The 16,501-nt window shown below is 36.2% G+C and overlaps 1 protein-coding gene across 3 annotated transcripts in view; it reads right to left on the bottom strand.

Annotated features, from left to right (window-relative positions):
• The window catches only part of MAP4K3 (mitogen-activated protein kinase kinase kinase kinase 3), a 181,968-nt gene that overhangs the window by 14,700 nt on the left and 150,767 nt on the right, over positions 1 to 16,501 (bottom strand). For all 3 annotated transcript variants that reach the window (XR_006781710.2, XM_045809020.2, XM_045809021.2), the window contains 7 exons: positions 14,204 to 14,245; positions 12,144 to 12,228; positions 10,715 to 10,794; positions 6,241 to 6,301; positions 6,040 to 6,157; positions 1,820 to 1,878; positions 723 to 826 (listed from right to left, as the gene is read on the bottom strand). Coding sequence is in view for 2 of the 3 variants with exons in the window: in XM_045809020.2 (XP_045664976.2) it covers positions 723 to 826; positions 1,820 to 1,878; positions 6,040 to 6,157; positions 6,241 to 6,301; positions 10,715 to 10,794; positions 12,144 to 12,228; positions 14,204 to 14,245 (549 nt within the window). In the remaining variant the exon portion in view is untranslated. The remainder of the gene's footprint in view (positions 1 to 722; positions 827 to 1,819; positions 1,879 to 6,039; positions 6,158 to 6,240; positions 6,302 to 10,714; positions 10,795 to 12,143; positions 12,229 to 14,203; positions 14,246 to 16,501) is intronic.

Genomic DNA, 16,501 nt, shown 5'->3' with positions numbered 1-16,501 from the left:
ATCTTAGGAAGAATCCACCCCAATTATATTCTGACCCCAAGTTCCAGGGAGATCTCAAATGCTCAGGAAATAACACTACTTAACTTATATAAAATAGCAAAGAAAACAGCTTCAAAAATTCATTTGGTATTTCCTTGGTGTGAGTGAACCATTTTATTAGTTTTCCCCCCAATTTTAAGTTACAGCTGAGTAATGTTAAATATTTTAAAGAATAGTCATTAATTAAAGATTCTAGAGAAACATAGGCACAAAAAACCATCCATGGGAAGGCCTGGGCAAATTAACAGCCAGGCATATAACCGAAATAAATAAGGTCCCGCTCTCTATGGTTATCCCTAGTCCTCTTAGGCCAAACACCAACCTGGAGGTTGCTTCTCTGCTGTGATGGAGCAGGTCAACTAGAGAATACATTCAAACAACATTCCACTGCTTCTTAACACCTCCTGTTCTGGACATGAGACTGTATGTGAGAGGCTATTTCTCGCTCCCACTGCCGTTTCCCTGAACTATTTCTCTAGTCTCTTTTAAAACTTTTATCTGGCCAACTGATTTCCTTACAATTGGGCAGATTTTTACTACCCTGCCACATAATCCAAAACCATGAAATTAACTTGAGAAGAAATGAGAAAAAAGAAAAAATGGGTTTTTTGGTGAAAGAGCAGGAAAACTGACTTAATGAAGCTTTTATACTAAGAATGACTTAGGTTGCTTTTCATGCTTACCTTAATTAACATAAATTTCTGCATTGGTTCAACCCATTCTAATAAAACAATGCTAGTCTGAAGTGCCCCACATAGGTACTTATGGCCTGTGTAAGGATTTCGCACTGTCAAGGCAAAAAAGTATATGTAAGTTCCTTTGCAACACAAAGTCCTAACAATAGCAGTTGCATGCTCTGAACACAAACAAACAAACGCTGGCTGCCAGTTCAATTTCTTAATTAGACTGCAGGGTGAAAACACTTTCAGTAAGAGCTGGAAATTCCTCCATCACTTGCAGGAGTTTTGTCTGGAGCACAAATGAAGGTGGTGGTTGTTATGGGATCTGGCAGTGGGAAGAGAGATTTTAGGTCTCATGGTAGCGGGGAGATTAGGTGAGGCAGCGAGATCCCGAATGAAGGATCCTAAGTAGATCCGGGGAGAATATAGCACAGTAGGGACAGGTGACTAAGGGTGCTTTTGGGAGCAATGTTCAGAGGCAGTGATGCTTTGGTTCCAGCAACATGAAGACATTATTAATCAAATCTCAAAATATAGGTTTAAAAATAATAAAGCCTCAAAGGTTTTTAAGGGAAGGAAAGAAAACTCTTTTTTCCTTTTGCTATATGCAAATAAAATAGATGGTTGTGATGGGGGTGGGGGAGGAATTTAGGATCGTGGTGTGTGAACAGGGAGACTATAACCTTCACGTCACAGGCATAAGGTTTCACATACTAAAGGCATGAAAATATATGCTGAATGAATAAATGCAGTCTCATAAGCCATTGCCGAGCAGCATAAGAATGATAAAGAACAGGCCCCCTGGAGAACAGGGTATGATAAAGAGCTGTAATAAAAAGTCATCCTACTTTCTCCATTTATCCAGTCAATAAATTATCTGCAAAACAACTGTTATGTGCAAGGTACTACATTAGGTTTAGTTTACATGGAGACTGAATGGCCAAGACATTTGTTTTACTTAAGGGGGAAAAATAAACTATTACTGGCAGAATGCCCTGGAGAAGTACTGTTTTATACTAGATTTAAAAACGAGTCTCATAGTATTTTCTTATCTACTCTGCAAAGCAGGACAGCTACATGTTATGGATCAGTTTACTTACCAACACAACATTTCTGACACCACTTGGTTTCAGGGATTTTTGCTGATACAGCAAATTTCCTAAATGTAAATGAAAATGAATATATAATACATGTAGGTGAAGTTAGTATATGATAATGGTATCATTACAGATCAGTGGAGAAAGGATGAGTTGTTAAACCTACTAGGTCATCTATAAAAAATAAGAATACACTTGATCTGTTTCTCATCCCTCTCCCATCAATTCCAGATAGATTAAGGATTTATTAAAGTATGAAAAACAAGACTATGAAATATTTAGATTTAGAAGAATATAACCTTGGGATTTCTTTAAAAAATGCAAAAAGAACAAATTATGCAGGAAAATATTAATAAACTTTGATATATTTTCATGAATGGATCCCTATCACCTTAAACTACAGATGACAATTTGTTGAATGAATTTGTTGAATATATTAGTAACTTTGGTTTATCAAAAGATACCACTAAGAAAGTAAAAAGATAAGCCATAAACTGAGGAAAGATATTTTTGGCACATGTAATAAATTTAAGCTATGTAAAATCTTGTCTTACCACGAAAACAATTTGTAAGAACTTTTTTTAGACATTTTTATTTCTCTACTCAGGAAGAATGGGGTATAGATTTTCTGGCAAAGGTCCTTTAGAAAGGTTCTGCAAACATTTGATTCAAACTTAATATGTAAAAATCCATTTAAAATAAGTTTTTAAACTACAATTAAAAAATACATATAAACTCAAATGTCTTTTATAATGAAAGTTGATAAAACAGACTGTTAGTGCTAGGTTGTGCACATGTCAAATTATACTTCTCCATTTCTGTATACATATTTAAACTTCTTTTACATGTGTAAACATGCCACAGATTAGATGTCATTGGTCTGCATGTCTTTTAAAAAACAACAACAACAACAACAACAACAACAAAAAACAGAGTTGTGCTTTGCTGGTAATAAAATAGCTAAGCATGCATGCTCAATACCACTCCAAACAAGCTCAGAATAATCATGCTGGATGCTCTTGTCACTGTACAATTGGCAGCTAAGTAGTAACGAAGTATATAATGCTGAGGAATTGTAATTTTAGCTTTTAATATGTTTTATATACTGATGTTTATGTTTATAAAAACTTTAATAACTATTGCTAACATTTACTAACACCTTACTGTTTGCCATGAATTTCACATGTTCTGTGTCAGTCCCTCCATGAGACAGGTCATAGCATAGGAATCTGAGGGTTAGATTTAATAATTTCCTCAATGTCATACAATTAGCAATTCTAGGAAGAAAGAATTTTAATCTAGTGTCTTAGTTTAACAGTAGCGTTCATAGTGATTCAACTTAGGAAAAAAAAATCCATTTCTCTTTTTATGATTCTGGATCAGTTTCACTAAAGACTATTCTGAGCTTGCAAGAGAAGATGTTAAAATTTGTTGCCACTTGTAAGTACTTTATCTGTGTGAATGAGAATTTTGTTAATAGTATGGTACCTAAACAATGACACAAATTTGTCAGATACTGAGGCACTAAATGACAACGTGCTCTAAAACACCTTGATTTCAAATTTTGGGTTAAAGCACCTATTGTTCCCCTCAACTATGTTCATGTTGGGAAGAGTTTTAACGTTCCAATTCATGCATCCCATTAATATTTATAAAAAGGCCCCTTTCGTATACAGTGAAAATTTCATACAGCTTAAAACAAAGCAAAAATTCTCCACACCTTTAAATTAAGTAAACTGCTTGAACCAAAGTGCTTTTTCAAGTTTAAAAAAATCTAAATCAAGGTTTTGATAGATTTGCACTGCAACGAGCTTAATGTTCCTGGCCCACACTTGTGAACTCGTCCCCTGGTCCCAAGGTTACTCAGGGGTTAAGTTACTGAATCTGTCAAAACCAGGAGGATTAACTAACTGCAAGGTTCTGAAAGATTGTAAAGAATACCACACAGTCAATACAAGATCAACTACGAAGTACAGCTTAGTGTTAACAATGATGAAACCATTCCAAACAGTTGTGAGCAGCACAATGAAATGTTATAAGTTTATAATTTTCTACAGTGTTCTACACAGACTTACCTTGCTTTTAGTCATGATTTTACAGTAAGGCAATAAAATTTATTTACCAGCACCCAGTTAACTAGAATCCTAAGTGAACCAACATTCTCAGTGTATTTGATGTGAGATATTTTAGGGTGCATTACAGACACGGTTCAATTTTACCACGCCTGACAACGATGACAACAGATCTTATTAAGAGCCTACTGGGTGCCAGAAACCATGGTGGATACCATACATACATACTTTTATCATTTTAAAAACAACTTTGCAAGATAGGTGTTTACTGGCTCCATTTTATAGATGAGAGGTTGTATAATTTATTCACGGTCCCAAACCTAGTCAGTTTAGGCAGGATTTAAATTCAAGTCTACCTAGATTCTAAAGCTTATGCTTTACTACAGAGGCTTTACAGTACAATACAATGAGTACCTAGACTTATAATGAGAACCACGGGACATTATAAGATGTTCAAAGGAAGTTTAATCTGTGCTCACTTTGCAGTAGAGGAACTGGTACTAATACACAGATCAAATCTTACCATGCAAAAAAGGTTTTCACATTTCCTGCCAGTAAATGAGAGAATTAAGAGCAGATTTTACAATAACTGATTCTTGATAACAAAACTGAAGACAGTGGGAAGGACACATTGGTGAGTGCTACTAACACTGAAGACTGACTGTAACAAAGTTACATGAAATGACAGCCCAGAAGTAAAGTACTCTTAGAGGTAACATCTTCCTCTGGAAATTCCTTAAAGGAAGAGGTCATATATTATTCCGTTTTGTTTCAGGTATATACTAGGAAACTTTCTTCACGTCTGGTATATTCAGTAAAATTTGAAGAACTAAAACACAGCTACAAATAAGCTCAAATAAGCTATATATGTCTCTATTCTGACAAAATGATATAAAAAAGTGAATACATTAAAATTTATGTGCTTTACATTCCTTGGAGGGCTCTTGTACCTTACATATAGTTTATTTTTTTTAGAGATTTTATTTATTTGACAGAGAGAGAGAGAACATGAGCAGGGGGGAGGGCAGAAGGAGAAGCAGGGTCCCCGCTGAGCAGGGAGCCTGACGTGGGACTCGATTCCAGGATCCTGAGATCATGACCTGAGCTGAAGGCAGACGCTTGACCGACTGAGCCCCCCAGGTGTCCCCCCTTACATATATTTTTAAAGCTTGGGGTCAGTTTCCATGCCAGAGGAATTTAGGATTATCAAGTTAGACAGCTAGATGGAGATGTGCTATATAAGACAGAAAATCAACAGCACCAAGTGGCAGCTGGGAGAAAAAGAGGGAGATAAACTCTATGTGAAGAAAGAAACTCCCAGACCCCATTCTTGGGGCTAGTAATAGCTAACTCCAACTGTAGATATTATAATGTAAGTCTAATAAATCAAGTTCATGGTTGCAACTCTGAGTCATCGTGAAAAGGCTCAATTAAACTCAATGTGGTATATTTTAAGAAGACAGAAAAGCATGCAGTATAACTTTTAAATGATTTTCATCAAAAAGGTTAATTTTTAAAGTCTTTTGCACAATGGGGCAAATTTAAGCTCTACTGTAAACTCAGCAATTGAGAACAACAGCTTTTCAAGGTACTTGAAAGCTAAGGTTATACATTAGTTTGTCTACATAATGATATGGTAAAGGAAGAATGGCTATAGTATAATGTTTTTGTAAAATACGATTTATACCAGACTCAGAGACCTTTTGGACAACAAATGAAGTGCAATATAATAACCAAAGGAAGAGAGAGAAAAATGAAAAATTCCTGAAAGTAGAAAAGCAAAACTCCTCAATTCCTAAGTAATTATCTTCTAATGTAAAAAATTTGATTTAATAAATCATTTTGATTTTCTAAGTTTAGAAACTGTACTTAGAAAAAAATTCACTTCATTCAAATTAACACAAGTATGTCGAAAGCACTATATGTGATGAAAAATTACTAGCAAATTATAGAAAAAAATTAGTTTTAACCTTGTAGAAAATACTAATCAGTTTTAAAATTCCAGAGGTGTCTTCAGTTCAATTTTTTCATTACACATGATTTCTATTAACCCAACCTGAGTGCTTTTTTCAATTTTTGTAGTATGACTATTATTTAGAATTAATTAACATATTATCTCTAAGGATGAAACATAATTAAATATACAGTTACCTCGGCAGTATTCTGTCAGGGAGTTTGTGTGCTGGAATAGACACAGGTAACTTTTGCATTTGTCTTGCATAATCAAAAAGCCCTGGTAAATTATGGGAATAAAGCTGAGAAGCTTTACCTGTAAAGAAAAATAACCATGATATAAAAGCTAATAACATAAATAGGAACACTTGTAAGATATGTAAAAACTATAAGACTTACCAGATATTGATAGTAAGCAATTGTTCATTACATATAACCATGTACACCTTCGGGGGAATAGCTGGTTAAAAAAAAAAAAGTGCAGAGTTTATAAAAGATAACAGACAAAAGAGTAATGTAAATATGTACATAATTAACCATGTAAGCTGTCTTATCAACAGGCCAGTTCTTAAAAAAGAAACTTATTTTTAATAGGAATTCATTTTAGAAGACATTTAAAACAAGACAACATACATACACATACATTTATATGGGAGAAAAGTAAGTAAATTAGCAATGTAATTTCATTACCTAAGTCTCAACAAGATACGATTAGTGTGAGTCTCCCTTATGGTTAAGAACTATGAAATCCCAAACTACAAGGGGAGAAAGGACATTTTCAAACAATGTCTACTCCTTTATTTTGGTTGTGGGGTTAAATAATTAACTTTCCTGTGTACTTCTCCAAACACGTTTGTATCTAGGCATTCGGACATGCATGGCTTCTGGAGCAGCAGAGATAGAAAAAAGGATCACGGTGCAGTGGAACACAGGGTATAGAAACACTGGGTATGGAGGAAAAAAAGGCTGAGGGAATATGATGAAAATGCACAAATAATTAAGAATATAGATACGGAATTCATTTCTGAAATACAGTCCAAAAGAACTGAGAGGCACCTCTGGAAGTTTGAAAGTGATTATTATTTAGGGCAAAGAAAAGGGGATTCCACGGAATGCAGTCCATGTACTTTGAAGGAAAAACATAACTGCTCTCATTAATACATTTTATTATGAAGCCCAGTGGTATGTATTGCCATGAGCACCGGGTGTTATACGCAAACAATGAATCATGGAACACTATATCAAAAGCTAATGATGTACTGTATGGGGACTAACATATCATAAAAAAAAAAAACCCAGTGGTTCTCAAAGTGGTCCGTCCATCCACATCAGCATTACTAGCATCATGGAGGCATTTGTTAGAAATGCAAATTCTTGGACCTCACCTCAGACTTACTGAAGTAGAAGCTCTGAAGGTGAGCCCAGCAATTTAGGTTTTAACCAGCCCTCCAGGTGATTCTGACGCATACTGAGGTCTAAGAGCCACTGTTGACTATGATTAAGCATTCTGATTTCACAAGCCTGAGTGCCGGGCTAGCTCTGGAAGCTCCTACTCCAAACAGGCTGGGATGTGGGCAGGGAATGAAGGGATGAATGAAACATAGCAAGGCCTCAAAGGGCTTTACTTTATTAAAGCACAAAGTCACAATGAGGGCCCTGAATAATTAAAGGAGAAAAGGTAATAATAAAAGGGAAAGAAACAAAGTAAAACCTATTTTATATAAAACCTGATTGTTTCATTTATTTGCAAAATATACTCACATAAAGTATCTAATTTCTCCAAACAAAACATGTCAATATAATTTCAAAAAGAATTATTACGGACATATAGTTGACATACAATGTTATATAAATCTCAGGTGCACAGCAGACTGACTGGACAATTCTATAGCTTATCCAGTGCTCACCACGGTTAAGTGTAGTCACCATCTGTCGCCATACAATGTTATTACAATATTACTATGTTCTCTAAAATGTGCCTATAGCTGTGTCTCAGACTGAAAGGACATAAACATTTCCTACTTTATGCTCGTCATAAAAAATTCACAATGGAATTGGGAATTCGTTGGCTCCCTTGAGAAAATAAGGCAGAAAGAGGGGCAATAACTTATTATAAGCCAGACAGCAGTATGTTATCAAAGCAGAAGAAAACTGATTTTTATTTAATACTGTCTTGAACTGGGTTGATCTTCATAAAAAAACTTAGAAAGTATTTCTCTGGTATTAAGTCTATAGCTTATTGTGAGGAAGCATATACACAAAGTATCAGGGTAAGACACAAACGCCTCCATGATAAATTACCAACACAGAGACAATGAAAAAGTATTGATGCAAAGTTTTAAGTGGATTTCACATTGGATTTTTGTTTTCAACCACATTTAATAAAACCTTAAGGCTTTTCTGGATTTCTAATGTCTATTTCCCTAAGCAAAGTAGGCTCTAGGTGAAATAATCCGTTAAATGAAAGTACACAGTAAAGAAGAGTGGGTTCTACAAGGCTGCGTGGACTCAGACACCTGCTTTCTCAGTGACTGTGACTTTGGATAACGTGATTTCTGCGAGTCAGTGTTCTTACTTGTAACACAGAGCGCCTATACCTAACAGAGTTGCTGTGGCAATTAAACCAGAAAAGGGCGTGGAAGACTGGCGCACGCGGAGCACTCAGTGAATGTTAGCTATAAATAATAAAAGCAGATAAAAAATTTAAAACCAGGATGCTGTTCGGTGTCATTTCCTCTCCTTCCAGCATCTTCTCCTATCTAGCAGACTCATGCCTCCTGGTCTCTTTCCCCCAGAGGACAGAGAAAATCCACCTAATAATTTAATAGCAAGATGAAAAAAAACCTCAGGATCTCACATATTCTCATTCCCTACTCTCAAAGGCTTCCTCTGCGAGGGAAAAGGTTTCACTTCATAGGGCATGTATAGCTCAGAATATATTATTCAAACAGTGTAGTTTCCAGCGCTGAAGCATCTCAGGAGATTACTTCCTGCAGACTGGGACCGGGTGGGGTTGGTGGGCACCTTCACTTAATTGTCCCTTGAATTAGGTAGATAAATGCTTACCCCACCTATGCATGAAGTTGGTCTTGTTCCTTACAATTAATATTGCTACCTGTAAGGTGATTTTTAGATATATTATATCCAAGAAAAATATTACTACCTTTGAGTTATTTACTAATTATTATAAGTAACAAGACCCTTTTCATTTTTCTCTAGTTCCTAGTATTTTTCAGCCACCTCACTGTATGTCACTTCCAGATTGAAAGATTTAGAGTATATCATGCAGTTGAGGATTTTGTTAGAAAATCTAATTTAAAAATGCTGCTTCAAGTAGAAAAGACGGAAATGTCTGGTTATGAAGAAAATACCATTACTTACAGATTTTTTTTCTCTCCATTGTATTTGTAATCAATTTATATTGATAATAGACAATCAGTTATACATCCCACAGGCACCCAAAACTCAATGTGACCAAACTGCATGCAGTATCGCGCCCTTCTAATCTACTTCCCTTCCTGTATCCCATACCCTGACAGGTGGTACTGTCGTTCACTCTAGCTGGAGACCTGGGGTCAACCTAGACTTTTCCTGAGCCTTCACGTTGAAGAGGTCATTTAATATGGCCAATTCTAGCTCTTTAATCTTTCTCTAGGTCTGGTGTTTGTCTACAGGGGCCATACAAGTGGGAGAGGCAGTGTCGTGAATTAGTTAAGGACACAGACTCTGGAGCCAGCTGGCCCGGGTTCACATCCCATCCAGTTCAGCTACTTAATAGTTGTGGGGTCTCTGAAAAGTTACTGATCCTTTCTGTGCCTCAGATTTCTCATCGGAATGCTATCCATGATGGTATCTATCTTTGAGAGTTGCTGTGAGATTAAATATGCAAATTATGTAAAGCGTTTAAAAACAGCATCTAGCAATGGTGCCTGGGTGGCCCAGTCAGCTGAGCATCTGATTCTTGGTTCCAGCTTAGGCCATGATCTCATGGGTCATGGAATTGAGCCCTGCTAATCAGGGAGTCTGCTTGAGATTTTTTTCCCTCTGCCCCTCCACCCACTTTCTTTCTTTCTCTGGAATAAATAAATAAATCTTAAAAAAAAAAAAATGTTGAAAACAGTATCTGGCACATAGTAAGTCTTATATAGGTATTACTTCCTAACACCATCATTATCGTTTTGCAGGTTGGTTAGCATTGCTGGCCTTTGGGTACTAAATGCCAAAAGCTTCCCCCAATCACTGGGACAAAAGAAATGTCCCCAAGCAATTTCAAACCCCACTTTTTCCTTTCTGTCCTCCCCACTTCTGCCCTGACTCAACACTTCTTCACCCTTTGACCAAAATCTCTCCTGCCATCTCTCACCACACTGCAAACAGACCGTTCTAAAACACGGACCTGGTCATCAGCATGGTACATGAAGCTCGGGGGTTTGGCAGCTGCCTTCCCCATCCACCTCCATTTACTGTTACTACTCTGCCTCATTTTATACTCTAGTCAGACTGTCTGTTCATGGTTCCCTGTCCTTGTCGTTTTGATTCACAACTCATATTTACCCTCCATCCACCACTGCCACGAATGGTTTCTTCTCACCTGCCCACGGGAGGTGCTAGTGACTTGCAACTCTGTGGCCTCTACCTTGTGCTCACTCCTAGCATGACACCTGCAGTGACTGCTGTGTCTCGTTCTCTATTACATCATGAGGTCCTGCAGGGCAGGACTAGTCCTGCGAATGTGTCCTCGGTACCTGACAAATACAACATGCTCTCTGAAGCTCTGATGGATCAAAGAGGCAGAAAATCCTAGAACTGAACCTTATTTCTTGTCTAGTATCTATATATAACTTTAAAAAAGGGAAAATACAAAATAACACACCTGTTCCATTGATGTTTCATGAAGTTCATTAAGATTCAAAGTATAAATCCCTTCCTCAGCACCAAATATCAAGTACTGATCTGAAATGACAAAAATAATTCACCGTTCTGATATGTAAAATACTGTCCAAAAGGATTTATATACAAATTAAGTAAATATGTATCAACATGAAGAAAGAATTACTGTGATTGATAAGCAGTAAATATATATTTTAATACAAGTAAGTGGCTAAATACTCTACCTTAATGAACTGAGCTATATGTAAATACCAGCCTCAAAGCAGAGAGGAAAACTTTTATGTCAAAGAGGTTTTGAAGTCTGGAATGCTAGGGCTCCTTACTCGTCAGAGGCTGCTGAGGCCTGGCAGGGAATCTATAGCTTCTTTTCTAAAATTCCTTTAAGACAGGATCATGTACAATCAGTGTACAGAATATGAGTAAAGAAGAACTGATACAGATTAAAAATATTTTTTGCAGATGGGCTACCATTTTTAGCAGTAACATCAAAACACCAGGATCTTAAAAAAGAACAAATAACAAACAACAACAACAACAACAAACCAGGACCTGGCTACTGCCTATTCAAAAAGTACCCTAAAACTTGGATGCATACCTACTAGGGTACTCAATATCTGCTGGAAGATGGCAGTTTAGCCATGGTCCTGTCTGATCTGCTTTTGATAATAGAAAACAACAGGTCAAGAATTTCTCCAGACTAAACTGAAGCATGCTGAGAACAACTTAAAATGCGAGGAGCACTCCTCTACTGCCCAGTATTTAGGATTAGTGCCGGCAGATTAAAGGCATAAGCTTTGTGGTCAGACAATACAACCGAACTGGGTTCAAAGTGCAGCTCCAACCCTGACTGGTAATGAAACAATGAACCTCTCTGAATGTCATTCTCCCTACTTGTGAAATACAGTTCCTACACCTTGGATTTTTAAAAGATTTAGTAAGAAGACGTGTGGGCATGTATTCATGTAGATCTTATATAGTGAGAGCATGCTGGTAATCTTTAAGTCAGTGACTGATGACAACGATCCTTATTACAATCCCCTTTAAGGTGGAGAGGTCCTCCAACGTGTTCACTACACCCTGGACCCTTAGCTGTTAAACTCCTTTAACAGCTGTACCTAAAACACAAAGATACATGCAGCTACAGAAAAAACTTCTCTGGAAGAAATTAGGGTGGCACAAAGTATATGGTTTCACTCTGTTGACATGGGGACCACAGAGTGAAATTTCAGTGTCACAGGTCACCTCAAACACTGCTGATAACATAGAGAAACATATTTACCCTAAATAATTTTTAAAAATTATAAGAAAAATCTTTCAGAAAGGTATTCAGAACATGAAGAAAACTGAATGCTTTCATGGTCTCAGTTTAAAAAACAATTAGAACGATAACAGATATAAACATATAGTACTACCTCTTGTATCTGGGTTTATCCATGATGTTGCACAGTGAATTTTCAAGGGACATCCATTAAAAACCTTTGAAAAACATGCACCCATCTGGAAAAACAAAGAATAACCAAGTAATACAATATTCCCTGATAAGAAGGAAATCATAACCTCTACAAAGGCAAAAAGTTTCTTATTTCATTTCATGATTTAAAATGTTATTCATCATTAAATTTAATATTACAACATGAAAGAGGTATAGTTGATTTCAAATTCATATCATTTACTTCAAAACATGGGTCTGTACCCGCTTTCTAAAAAAAATAAGAAGAAGCTTTATTTCTTTATGTTAATATTTATGAAGCCCATTTACAAGTCTTTCATATAATAAACACCTTATAAGGAAATACAGAATCATTCATTTGAATTTTTTTTTGATCTTCAAAGAGTAAAATGTTAATTTTGGAACTGTTGTTCAGGTTAGAATAAATAAAGAAAGCTTATTCATTTAATCACTTTTTCTACCAACTTGGGGGAAAAAGAATACAAAAATATCTGGTGAGAAGAAGTGCATTGTGCATCATTTTATAGCTGGAATATTTTCTTCACAAACATGGAGATGATACCCAGAGACAGAACACATTACTACAGTTAATTATAAGGGATTAAAAATATTAACATAAAAAAAGAAAATTAAAAACCTTAAGATTTCCTTTTTCCTCATAGAAACCTACCAACCAATACTATTAAGATTTTGGTACCAAAAAACAACAACAACCTCGCAATACCATCAGGTGTAGGAGACCAATAAAAAATGTTTTTAAGGTGTAGGGCAGAAATTGTATCATTTAACTAATTCCAATAATTATTTTTTAAGATAGCTGCCAAAATTTGTATGTGGAGGTGCTGCCTAACCCCTAAAAATCCAAATTGACAAAATGAGGTGCCAAATAAGCAAACCAACCCCAACCATAAGCTAGTCCGGAAGCTGATGATACCTGGCTTTCCGGTTATGAGCTCTTCCCTGTCAACCGCGCACCTGACCTGAGAGCTTTGCGCTGTAGACAAACAGGAAATTGTGTCCTCTTGTTTAAGTGTCTCTGCTAGACTTGGGAGCCTTTTACTCTCCAAACTTTTATTTTTTTATTTTTATTTTTTTTTAAGATTTTATTTATTTATTTGACAGAGATAGAGACAGCTAGCGAGAGAGGGAACACAAGCAGGGGGAGTGGGAGAGGAAGAAGCAGGCTCATAGCAGAAGAGCCTGAAGTGGGGCTCGATCCCATAACGCCGGGATCACGCCCTGAGCTGAAGGCAGACGCTTAACCGCTGTACCACCCAGGCGCCCCCAAACTTTTATTTTGTAAGATAAGGGATAAATATTCAGATCTTTAATACTAATTACAAAGTGGAGTAAGAAACTAAAAAGACTACAAAAGAAGAGTCGAAAGGGTACAGACTAGAAATGCAGTGGACACCTTCTAAATTAGCGTCACACTACATTTTAGGTTACAGGTTTGCAGCGGCAAAAATGCAGTTCTATCTATACTGATGCACAATTACACTGAGCTAATATAATTTTAATTCTAAGGCAGCACGGTCTAATAAAACAAAACAAAACAAACCAGGACACAGTAGAACACAGGAGTGTACCTAGGAACTGGGTGGAGTTCTGTGATCTTGCAAAGATTCTGGGGTCTCAGTTTTACTCACAGTCAAAATAAGAGTTTGGGCCAGATGGTCCTTTAATGTTCCTTCTAGTTTTAAACTTCTGTTTTTGATAATTGAGAACACTAGGAAAAAATGTGTCAATCTACATTTTGTACTTCCTATTGTATCCATGTGCCTTAGAAGATATCAACACATTTTGGAATAAAGGAGCTTTAAAATGTATAATTTACCATAATTTTGTCTTGTAAAGCTACTTTTCAGATGTAACATTTAAATTAGCAATCTTCTAGATTTTTTTTTTATTAATAAAGGAGATTCTTTCAAACAGATAAAAATCTAACCAAAGATACACAGTCAAGCAATTATCTGTCATTGTATTTAGCTTGAAAACAACCTAGTTGATATTTATACTTACATGCACTTTAGGTGTTGGGGGTAGACCATTACTAATAGGCTTCTAGAAAAAGAATACATGCATGAATATACTTCTTTTGTTGCTGTTTGGTGTAACAATACTGTAGTTCAAACACACGTATCAAAATAAAATACATGAATACTTTCTTTTTGTAAAACGAAACAATACAGATAAGGCTGAAAAGTTCCCTATAGCCCTTGTATAGTCCACTTATTCCTGGTACTTGTCCCCCCCGCGCCCCAAAAAAAACTGGTTTAGAGTGTACCCTTCCAAGCCTTTTTACTAGACAACGATATGCACTCATGTATTTGTGTATATTTCCATACCTCCTTTGTATGAATCCCCACAGAAAACACTGTGTGTGTGTGTGTGTGTGTGTGTGTGTGTGTGTGTGTGTGTGTGTTTTAGAACATGAATAGTTACGCACTGTTTTATCAACCTCTTCTTCGCCTTAATGCTGGATTTTGGACAGATCTTCCTATCAGTACACACAGATCTGGTCCATTTGTTTTAACTGTAGCACGGTATCAACATAATACTTTACTTAGCTATTACCTAATTATTACTGGATATTTAAGTTATTTTCCATTTTTTACTATAACAACAATGCAGAAATGATCACCCTTGCATATACCTTACTATGGAATGTGTGAATAAATTTTTTAGGGTATGCTGTGAAGAGAGAAACTACTGGAACAAAGGGCTGTACCCTTTTACATTTTGGCAGATATTGACCGCCAAACTGTCTGAGTGCTTGCTCATTTCATATCATACCCACCAGCAATGTAGGAGCTCCCTGGTTCCTCATGGTCTTACAGACACTTAATGTTACCAAACTGATCAGTAAAAAATGTTTTCTCCTTACTTTGCATGGCTCTGATTGTTAGGAAGATTAAGAATATTTAAAAAACAGTTTATTCTCTTCTGTGAATTGTCTTTTCCCATTTTTTTAAACTGAGTTATTTTTTTCTTATCTATTTGTTGGAGTTCTTTATATAATCTAGATTTGAATACTTTTAAAAAAACATTTTATTTATTTATTTGTCAGAGAGAGAGAGAGTGAGTGAGCACAAGCGGGGTTATGGTAGGCAGAGGGAGAAGCAGGCTCCCCGCTGAGCAAGGAGCCTGATGTGGGACTTGATTCCAGGGCACCTGAGCTGCAGACAGACACTTAACCAACCAAGCCAACCAGGTGCCCTAGATTTGAATACTTTATCTATTAAATATATTACAAATGTCTTAACCTAATCTGTAAATTATCTTAACCTTGCTTACAATGTCAATTGAAGTTTTACATTCTGATGGATTCAAATATATCAATCACTGGTCAAAGTATACTGATAATTATAAGGAGAGTAAAAATAGCATAATCGTTCACCTACAACATGCTCAAGAATACCAGATATTTTTCCAAGGGGCTGCATGCCTGGAGTATACGACGTGTCCCCTGGAGAAGGAATCTCTTTGGAAAGAGATGATACTTTATTTATTTTTTTAAATGTAGTCTTTCCTAATTCAAGATAAACTCAGCCACTTTTTTTTTTTTTTATTTTATTCATTTATTTGTCAGAGAGAAAAAAAGAGAGAGAGGGCACAAGCAGGGGGAGTGACGGGAGAGGGAGAAGCAGGCTCCTGCTGAGCAAGGAGCCCGAAGTAGGATTCGATCCCAGGACCCTGGGATCATGACCTGAGCCAAAGGCAGATACTTAACCGACTGAGCCACCCAGTCGTCCTGAGATGATACTTCAAACATAAATTTTATGAAAGTCTAGATTTCTTTGGAGGTTAATCTAAATATTTTAAGGAATGACATCCTAATTTTTTTTCAATCTAAGTCAAAATTATCTAAATGATGTGACAAAAATTAACTAAAAAGCTACTTTCATATACATGATACAGATGAAATATTCTATGTAGTACTACTTCTGTAACTACTGATACTTTTGAAATTGAGACTATTTGAAATTTTACTTCATAGATATGTGTATGAGGATGTACAGCCTATTATGGCCACTAATTTCTGATAATGTTTTTCCATTTTGCAAATAATTTATGTACTTAGTTCTATATTGATGTCCTTAAATTATGTTAGATCATCTACTTCAGCAAAACATTTTTAATTAGGGAGCTCTGAATGCCAGATTTACATTAAGTATCGACAGAACTGGCTATAAATAATTTCAAGCTGCAGAAACTGTAATCATGTTTCAATATATCATGGATACTGTTTATCCTATGATACAGTCATGGACATATTTCAGAATTACTGAGACTGTTAGTTTCACTACTACCGTATAG

This window comes from Ursus americanus, chromosome 7, assembly GCF_024610735.1.
Source record: "Ursus americanus isolate L20-20 chromosome 7, mUrsAme1.1.p, whole genome shotgun sequence".
Classification (NCBI taxonomy): Eukaryota; Metazoa; Chordata; class Mammalia; order Carnivora; family Ursidae; genus Ursus; species Ursus americanus.
Note: the sequence above shows the minus strand (reverse complement) of the source record. Positions and strands in the feature narration are given on the sequence as shown.